At 41.0% G+C, this 10,186-nt stretch overlaps 1 protein-coding gene and 1 long non-coding RNA gene across 2 annotated transcripts in view; both read right to left on the reverse strand.

The window, feature by feature from the left end:
- LOC138979644 (uncharacterized) overlaps positions 1-6,823 on the reverse strand; it is a 14,295-nt gene extending 7,472 nt beyond the window's left edge. Inside the window, exon 1 of the mRNA XM_070352363.1 lies at positions 6,708-6,823. Coding sequence (XP_070208464.1) covers positions 6,708-6,782 — 75 coding nt within the window. The 5' untranslated portion in view covers positions 6,783-6,823. The remainder of the gene's footprint in view (positions 1-6,707) is intronic.
- The window catches only part of LOC138979646 (uncharacterized), a 145,245-nt gene that overhangs the window by 123,410 nt on the left and 11,649 nt on the right, over positions 1-10,186 (reverse strand). The gene's annotated exons all lie outside the window — the stretch shown is intronic.

Below are 10,186 nucleotides of genomic sequence, written 5' to 3' on the forward strand. Positions count from 1 at the left end.
CTATGTATTGTTTTTGTCATGTTAATAATTGAATAAAGTATTGTTTAAACCAGAAGCAGAACTACATGTAGAAGCAGAAGCAGAAGCAGACAGAGTTTTGGAGTAAGGTATGTCTCCAGATGGAAAGATGCTCCGACAACCACCCCCCCCCCCCCCCCAACAACCGCTCCCCCCTCCCCTCCCCCCCCCCCCCCCCTTGCTTGTCTCTTCTCACACTATAATCCTGCATGCCAGGACAATGCTTAGCAATTAATTCGTACAAATGAATTGCAGTGTTCGACTCTTTGCAAGAAAGAGTCTGAAGATTGGCAATTTTCTATATGGATATAGATTCCTGAAGCGTGTACGGCTGAAAGCCCAGGGGGGAATCTGTGCAGGTTTAAGGTAGCTGCATTGTCCCTGTCATTTGGTGACCCTCCACCACGGAATGAGTCGCATGTCACCTTTGCATGGTTTTCATATTTTTACATTTTCCTAAAGAGTTTGTTATGCTCTATCCAGTGGTGAAAACCGTTTTAGAAAAGAGCGAAAACTGTTTGAGTTATAAGCCTGTGACTAAGGTGACCCTCGCACTGTAACCAGACACTCCCCGGACTTATATTAAGTCTAGCGCAGAACCGCGCGAGGTGACATGCGACTCATTTTGTGGTGGAGGGTCACATTTTGTCATTACTTTGATTAGTCACAGAAGAGCATTTACCTCGAGACGCTTTGACAAATACAAAACAACATCACATGGACTACCCTCGTTTAAAGTAATGAAATATATTAAGGTTACAACACGAGTGTGTTTTTTTATATGGCTTGTATTTCAGTCAAGAGCCAGCGGATGAATGTCAAGGGACTCACGAGCCTCCGGCGAGTTAAATTAAATTGTGTGGAATTTACTTCCAATGTACTGTAAAACATGTCAAACCCTTTCGTCTTTTAAAAAAAATGTTCAAAAATATCTTGGTCAAAAATAATTATCTCCCTACACTTGAAAATCGTAACTGTTACTGCATCACATCGTAATCATCATTTTATTAATCCATGAACCACGTTATTATAGCTAGTGTTTTTGTTAGTTTTAACCTGATTACAAATTCTTAGTTAAATGCTTATTCGTTTGGCTGTTTAAAACATGTTATATAAATATATGTAGAGGTTACACGCCGAGTCTCAGTGATTATTAAAAATAATGGTCGAAGTTAGCGGATCATGAAAAATGCGAGCTTTAGCGAGCTTTTTCATGACCGCGAACTGAGACCATTATTTTTTATAATCACTGAGACGAGGTGTGTAACCTCTTTATTCCTCCTTTCTTCAGTTATTCAAAGAAAAGAGGAGTTTTTTTGCGAAAGTTTGATCGAATCCTATTCTCTCAACCAGTCAACCTGCGCAGGCGATCGATTAATGCGCGGTTGTATAGTTCCGTGCAAATCATTCCATTCTGTTAACACTTCTTGTCAGTTTTCCTATTTTGGGCTAAAATCAAGTACACAGATATGCTGTTATTCTGCTGTGGCGGCAAAGGCAGATATTGTGTGTTCTGTATATGTTTTGGTATCGCTAAGGATAATGTTTTTTCGTCAAATGGGACTAGCAGACGAACTTTTGCACCCGTGTTCCAACGTTAAAAACTGTATGAAGTTCAGTTTTCTGGGGAAAATAGTGTATGAAACCCCTTTATGTTGTTTAAATTGATGAGATGTGTGCATTTGGTTGCGTGTGATCTGTTTATTAAATGAAATATTGTTGAAAACTGACCGTCGGATTGCAGTCTGTTGTCGAAGGAACTGAGTGAAAAGAAGGGGAACTACTCTTGTCGCTAGACAAAGTATGAGTTACTTGCCTTGGGAAATTGCTTGTGATGAACGGCTTGAGCCCGGCAGATGAGATTCAGAAAACAACCGAACTCATGGATTTTATATGGAGATTCATGTGTTCAGGCCTGTAGTTGTTAATTTAAATGCGGTATGTTTGTATTGTTTGCTCCAGAGATGTATACTTCGTACATTAGAGCGTTCGGAACTTTTCAGTCGCAAAAAGTAGTTCCGAAACAGAACAACCTCTCAACCCATTGCACTATCGAGGATTCAGGCTGTTGCTGGGTCGTTATTTGTTTGGTTGCTGGGTCATTATCGAAAAATAACTACCCCTACAAGTTTACAGAGGTAAAGAAGCAGAGGGGGGAATAAATATATATATATATATATATATATATATATATATATATATATATATATATATATATGTATAGGTTACAACACGAGTGGTTTTTTATATGGCTTGTATTTCAGTCAAGACCCAGCGGATGAATATCATCGGGAGACACGAGCCTCTGGCGAGTGTCTCTCGATTGATATTCCCGCTGGGTCTTGACTGAAATACAAGCCATATAAAAAAAACCACGAGTGTTGTAATCTGTATATCCCATTCTACCATCAAACACAAAGTGTAGACTACTAGCGGCACTGTTGCGATCTGTGCAGGGTAAAACTGTTGCCAGCGAGACTTAGCCCTTTTGCAACCTTAAACTAAGTGACCGTCGCTGAAAAAATAAAACGAATGAGTGCATCGATAAGTACGCGGTAACACTACTTTCAGACCATTTAAAAGCTTTAAGTAAAGGTTCATAAGTTGCAAGAAAGTAATGAAGTCGAATAGAAATTAGTTTAGTTGAAGCGCACAATTCTTTTGTTTTGCGTTTCAGGTCGGCAGAACGGGCGAAACGGGTTTGGGACCCATTTGGCTTACTCGATTCAGAATTGATTCCACGTTGTTTTTCTCGAACGTGTGTAATTAGGCTTATTGACAGAGAAGCAAATCTTAGGGAACAAATATGTAGGTTTAGATTTAACCATTTGCTCCCTATTTGAAATGTATCTACGTGATAAACTGTTTTGCGAGTGTGTTTGCATGGATGAACTTAAACTGGTATGGGTGAGAGGAAAACGCGACCGACACGTCTGTCACCGCCGATTGATTGCATTTTGAAGGAATATGACTGGATTACGGAAAAATATGTGGACTTACTGCAGAGCCAGGCAAAAGAGTAGACTTGCTCGCAAAACACGTGAAACAGCCGATGTTTGATAGCTGAAGGCGCACACCGGCAAAACACACTACCGACAGATTCTCAAAAGTCGTCTGCTAACGATGCAAGGGGAGGGTACTCGTGTTTTTGTTTTGGTTCGCTAGCATCTGGTTATCTTGTAAGTTGAATGTTCGTTTTTTTCGACCTGCATTGCTTTCATAATGAAAGAAACTTTTGCTTATTGCATCTCATACATCAGATCAGTTCTGAGATTCATTTTTGCGTGCAACTGATATGGTTTTCTGAGCCGTGCAATACGATTTTAGAACTTCATACAAATGTGTCACATTGTTCGGCGCGAGCGAGGTCAAAGGTCGGGAGGAAAGTAGTCCTTTGCCCAAATCGGAATCTGCACTATCATATATTTTTTGGAGTCCATGATGTATTTATTGAGCTATAAAAATACAACATATATACCCATACTGAAGTTACAGAGACAAAGAAGGGAGGTCATGGGATATATATATATATATATCCCATGACCTCCCTTCTTTGTCTCTGTTACTTCAGTATGGGTATATATGTTGTATTTTTATAGCTCAATAAATACATCATGGACTCCAAAAAATATATGATAGTGCAGATTCCGATTTGGGCAAAGGACTACTTTCCTCCCGACCTTTGACCTCGCGCCGAACAATGTGACACATTTGTATGAAGTTCTAAAATCGTATTGCACGGCTCAGAAAACCATATCAGTTGCACGCAAAAATGAATCTCAGAACTGATCTGATGTATGAGATGCAATAAGCAAAAGTTTCTTTCATTATGAAAGCAATGCAGGTCGAAAAAAACGAACATTCAACTTACAAGATAACCAGATGCTAGCGAACCAAAACAAAAACACGAGTACCCTCCCCTTGCATCGTTAGCAGACGACTTTTGAGAATCTGTCGGTAGTGTGTTTTGGTGTGCGCCTTCAGCTATCAAACATCGGCTGTTTCACGTGTTTTGCGAGCAAGTCTACTCTTTTGCCTGGCTTTGCAGTAAGTCCACATATTTTTCCGTAATCCAGTCATATTCCTTCAAAATGCAATCAATCGGCGGTGACAGACGTGTCGGTCGCGTTTTCCTAACACCCATACCAGTTTAAGTTAATCCATGCAAACACACTCGCAAAACAGTTTATCACGTAGATACATTTCAAATAGGGAGCAAATGGTTAAATCTAAACCTACATATTTGTTCCCTAAAATTTGCTTCTCTGTCAATAAGCCTAATTACACACGTTCGAGAAAAACAACGTGGAATCGATTCTGAATCGAGTAAGCCAAATGGGTCCCAAACCCGTTTCGCCCGTTCTGCCGACCTGAAACGCAAAACAAAAGAATTGTGCGCTTCAACTAAATTAATTTCTATTCGACTTCATTACTTTCTTGCAACTTATGAACCTTTACTTAAAGCTTTTAAATGGTCTGAAAGTAGTGTTACCGCGTACTTATCGATGCACTCATTCGTTTTATTTTTTCAGCGACGGCCACTTAGTTTAAGGTTGCAAAAGGGCTAAGTCTCGCTGGCAACAGTTTTACCCTGCACAGATCGCAACAGTGCCGCTAGTAGTCTACACTTTGTGTTTGATGGTAGAATGGGATATACAGATTACAACACTCGTGGTTTTTTATATGGCTTGTATTTCAGTCAAGACCCAGCGGGAATATCAATCGAGAGCCACTCGCCAGAGGCTCGTGTCTCCCGATGATATTCATCCGCTGGGTCTTGACTGAAATACAAGCCATATAAAAAACCACTCGTGTTGTAACCTATATCAACACGAGTGGTTTTTTATATGGCTTGTATTTCAGTCAAGACCCAGCGGATGAATATCATCGGGAGACACGAGCCTCTGGCGAGTGTCTCTCGATTGATATTCCCGCTGGGTCTTGACTGAAATACAAGCCATATAAAAAACCACGAGTGTTGTAATCTGTATATCCCATTCTACCATCAAACACAAAGTGTAGACTACTAGCGGCACTGTTGCGATCTGTGCAGGGTAAAACTGTTGCCAGCGAGACTTAGCCCTTTTGCAACCTTAAACTAAGTGACCGTCGTTGAAAAAATAAAACGAATGAGTGCATCGATAAGTACGCGGTAACACTACTTTCAGACCATTTAAAAGCTTTAAGTAAAGGTTCATAAGTTGCAAGAAAGTAATGAAGTCGAATAGAAATTAATTTAGTTGAAGCGCACAATTCTTTTGTTTTGCGTTTCAGGTCGGCAGAACGGGCGAAACGGGTTTGGGACCCATTTGGCTTACTCGATTCAGAATTGATTCCACGTTGTTTTTCTCGAACGTGTGTAATTAGGCTTATTGACAGAGAAGCAAATCTTAGGGAACAAATATGTAGGTTTAGATTTAACCATTTGCTCCCTATTTGAAATGTATCTACGTGATAAACTGTTTTGCGAGTGTGTTTGCATGGATGAACTTAAACTGGTATGGGTGAGAGGAAAACGCGACCGACACGTCTGTCACCGCCGATTGATTGCATTTTGAAGGAATATGACTGGATTACGGAAAAATATGTGGACTTACTGCAGAGCCAGGCAAAAGAGTAGACTTGCTCGCAAAACACGTGAAACAGCCGATGTTTGATAGCTGAAGGCGCACACCGGCAAAACACACTACCGACAGATTCTCAAAAGTCGTCTGCTAACGATGCAAGGGGAGGGTACTCGTGTTTTTGTTTTGGTTCGCTAGCATCTGGTTATCTTGTAAGTTGAATGTTCGTTTTTTTCGACCTGCATTGCTTTCATAATGAAAGAAACTTTTGCTTATTGCATCTCATACATCAGATCAGTTCTGAGATTCATTTTTGCGTGCAACTGATATGGTTTTCTGAGCCGTGCAATGCGATTTTAGAACTTCATACAAATGTGTCACATTGTTCGGCGCGAGGTCAAAGGTCGGGAGGAAAGTAGTCCTTTGCCCAAATCGGAATCTGCACTATCATATATTTTTTGGAGTCCATGATGTATTTATTGAGCTATAAAAATACAACATATATACCCATACTGAAGTAACAGAGACAAAGAAGGGAGGTCATGGGATATATATATATATATATATATATATAAATATATATATATGTAATGTATAATGTCATTTATGTCTAAAAGGGACAGGTTGGAAGATAAGGCATCGCCTAAAACCTTTATCCCTTCGTAATAAAGTTTTGAATCTGAATCTGAATCTCTCTCTCTCTCTCTCTCTCTCTCTCTCTCTCTCTCTCTCTCTCTCTCTCTCTCTCTCTCTCCCACCCCCCCTCCCCCACCACACTCGCAGCCCTTTGTCCCTGCCACTCCCTACCTTTTCTCTTTCTTCCTGTTTTATTTCCTCTCCTAACGGATCTAAATTACTACTAAATTAGTTCCATAAGACGCGTCTTCAATTTTGGCGCCTCTACTGCGGGACATTTCAAGCAAAAGACACGCAAGTATACATAATAATGTAGAATAAACAGACTCCTGCGTGGCTTGCTGTGTCGTACCAGATTTACACTCGTTGCTTTTTTAAATAATGAAAAGCTCGATTTCGCTCTCATTTCAATATTTCAAAAAGCAACTCGTGTACATGTACATCTGGTACGACACAGCAAGCCATGTAGTATTCTCTACTCACACTTACAATATCATGGCCGCAGGAAACATTAGTCACAATCACCAGAAACCAGAATGGAAGTCTGTTCAGTAACTGGACCATTTTGTCTTCACTTGGCCGATTTTTAACAGTCGTGAGTTTTCCCAAACACCAAGTCCATAAATGTATGCGTGAATTCAGCACTGAACTTGCAGCAAACAAGTTTACGGATTTTAAAAAAAGTAATAAATTGGTACAGTGGAACCCCCCTTTTAAGACCCCTTAATTTAAGACTTCCTCCCTTTTAAGACCTTCATTTGTCAGATTGTCTGTTCATAACCTCTGTAAATTTGCCTCGGTTTTAAGACTCCCTCCTTTTTCAGACCTGATTTTGTCAGATTTTCGAAGGTCTTAAAATGGGGGTTCGACTGTAACAGTGACCCGTTAGTCCATTATGATAAGTATGGAAGGCCGAAGACGGACAGACTGCAGGCATTTTGCAGTGCTGGTACGACAAAGAAAGCCATGGGTAGTATTCTGGTTATCATACATACTGTACCTACGTGTATTTTACTCAAAACGTCCGCCAGTCGAAGATTATAGAGAGTAATGAACCGGCTATTCGTTATTTCTTGGCGATAGAATCGAGTGAAAACCAGCAGCGACTTTATTACGGAATAAATTACTACTTCGTGTACAATGGAAGCGCTATTCTACAAAAACAACAACATTGGCTTGTTATGCTATTTGGCAAAATACGTTCTTGCTATTCATAAACCCTGAATATCAGACTTCCCCATACCTTCTATAAGACTTAAAAAAATAACTTTTCCTGACTTTCTGTCCATAACCTCTACACATGTATTTCCAATGTAAGACTCATGAACATGAAAAACCTGTCAGATTTTTAAAGGTTTTGAAACACAGGTTCCATTGCTACCCCACAAATGCGATCGTCGATAATGATTTTTCATGGTGTTGTGTAATTTTTAAATTACAAAGGAATTGATATGTAAGACAGATTCAAGCAAGCTATCTTTTGCGGGTGTATTTACTGTGCAAACAACTCTAAATATGGCAAAAGTGTCACGTGATAATCAACTTTGGCTACGAAGCAGACGATATTTTTTTCCGTAACCAGTTGGGAGTGATGCAACAATATCACGGTCTCCTTCCAACAGCAGTCTCAACATTTCGACTTGTTTTAACCTTAGAACGATGTCTTTATCATAACTGTGAAGAACAGAACGGAGATCACTATTGAAGTCGGCCAATCTGCAATCACTTTCGTCTTAGTTGGGAGATAACTCTGTATTCTTGTTTTGGTAGATTCCGCGCAGTAATTATACATCCTGTCAGGGGTGTTGCAGGTAGCTCTGTTTCCTCCTTGGGGATGAAGCTACCAGGGGAAGGGATTGTGTTGGAGGTGCGGGTAGAGGGGTAGCCCTCCCGGTGCTCCCCCTTGGACCTCCCTAGTCTAGGACCCTGGGTCTTCGCGAGGTGGCCATTGTGGCGTAATCCCTCCGGACTAGCATAACGTTTCCCTATCCCAAGACCGACCGTGCGTGGTCTATGACCACATCCTCTACGAGGTGACCCTATCAACTAGGCAGCGCAAGCCCCTAGGCGAAACACGGCGGATCTAGAGGAGAGAACCTCGATAAAAAATTTGAGCTGCCATGAAGACGGAGCATGTTGGCTGAGGACAGCGGGCAGACCTCCTGTGCCGACACCCATCTACAGGAGAAAACCAGGCATGCACGCATCAAACCCAACATGGCCATGGCCTGGCCATCCATCCTGTCAGAGAGACCATGAGCGATAGCGTGGACCGATGATTAGGCCAAAAAAAAAAAATTGTCTGTTTAGGGTAACCCGACCGACCCTGTGTTTTTGGCGCCGACCCTAAAACTTTTTTCTCAATTTCTACTTACCTCATTTTTCAAAAACCATATTTTTGCTATTTCAGAACGGAATATAGTCATGTTGCATATCAAATGAAAGGATTTTCAATGTCTGAGTTATTTAGACCATTTACGATGCTCTATAACAATTATTTCAATGAACACTTTCATTTGGATTCTAAAAAAAAAAAATAAAAAATAAAAAGTTGCCGACCGACCGACCCTAATTTTTTGGGGCATGTTACCCTAAACAGAACATTTTTTTTTTTTGCCTTATCAGAATGCTGTCGGGGCGGATTGCACCTCACAGTCATGGGACAAACAAGCAGACTCTCGAGATTATCTGTATCTGTAATACGTAAGTTACGCTGCACTTGTGGGACAAGTCATCCAGATGTCTGGCATTGATGCAGCGGAGTGGGGGGTGCGCAGCTGATTCTTTATCGTCGTCTGGCTACTGCCAGCGCCGACTTGAAGCTCTCGGTCGATGCCGAGGTTACAATTACTTCATCTAATTGGTTCCAGGCCACTACAGTCTTTGGAAAAAACGAATGTCTGTATTGCTCAGTGTTACAGAGTGGCACGGCCCGTGAAGCATCTGCTATTGTTCCTGATGTAGTTGTCTACTGGGTTTTAGGTGCTATAGTCTCTGGAAGATTGACGTGGACGAATGAGGCGTCCTGGTTTTTGAGGGACTAGTCAGGAACTTGTCAGGCGGGATTGCCGGCACCAGCCCCTCAACCACTTTGTAGAGGGAGGTTAGAGAGTAATGCGACGGACAAGAGCCTCAGTTTATTTCTGGGGGATAGAAACAGCTGAAAACCAGCAGCGACTTCATTACAACAACCAACGACGCAATAGATACGGAAGAACTAATCCTAAAGCTGATTAATATCCTTATCTTGTCAACTGAGCGCACCTGGACAATCATCCATGCAACAAATTACACATGGAGCTCGAGATGAGACCATTCGAATCAAGCTGATTGTATTAGGCCTCAAATTTAATTGAGCAAAGTAGACTTCGCGAATTAAGTCAGTTTGGCGAAGCTGGCCGCACGACGTTTTTCACTATTGCCGATTTCGCGAAAATTAATGGGCAAGCTTCAGAGGGCTTTACTCGTTTTCGGCAAAACGAGCTATGTTTCAAGCGTTTCATTCTTTAGCCAAAAGGACTGCATAGACCTGAGAGACAATGGACAAATAAATGTCTTGTTTTTTCTCAAAAATGTAACGTTCTAAATGTTTACCTTTCTTGTTTTACGATTCATGTACAACACATCAGATCTGTCCATGAACTTACACTCGCCAAAGGTATCCTATATTCAGAAACATACCCGAAATCAACAACCAGGCAGTACACGCAATTGTGATCAAATAAGACAGCCATACAATCTCCTATCTGTGTATCCTACGAGTGTTTCATGAACTTTTTGCGACTACTCAATCTTGCCGTCTCCTATACATGTCTGAACAAAAGGCTCAGACATTTTTAACTTTCAAACGGGAACTTAAAGTCTTAATATCGAAGATAACATACTATTTATTGCTGTGTTTATTGAATTTTTTCAGAATGGGTTTGCGTGTAGGTTTTCTAATGGATACGTGTGGCTTAATGCACAAG

Source organism: Littorina saxatilis, linkage group LG11, assembly GCF_037325665.1.
Source record: "Littorina saxatilis isolate snail1 linkage group LG11, US_GU_Lsax_2.0, whole genome shotgun sequence".
Lineage (NCBI taxonomy): Eukaryota > Metazoa > Mollusca > Gastropoda > Littorinimorpha > Littorinidae > Littorina > Littorina saxatilis.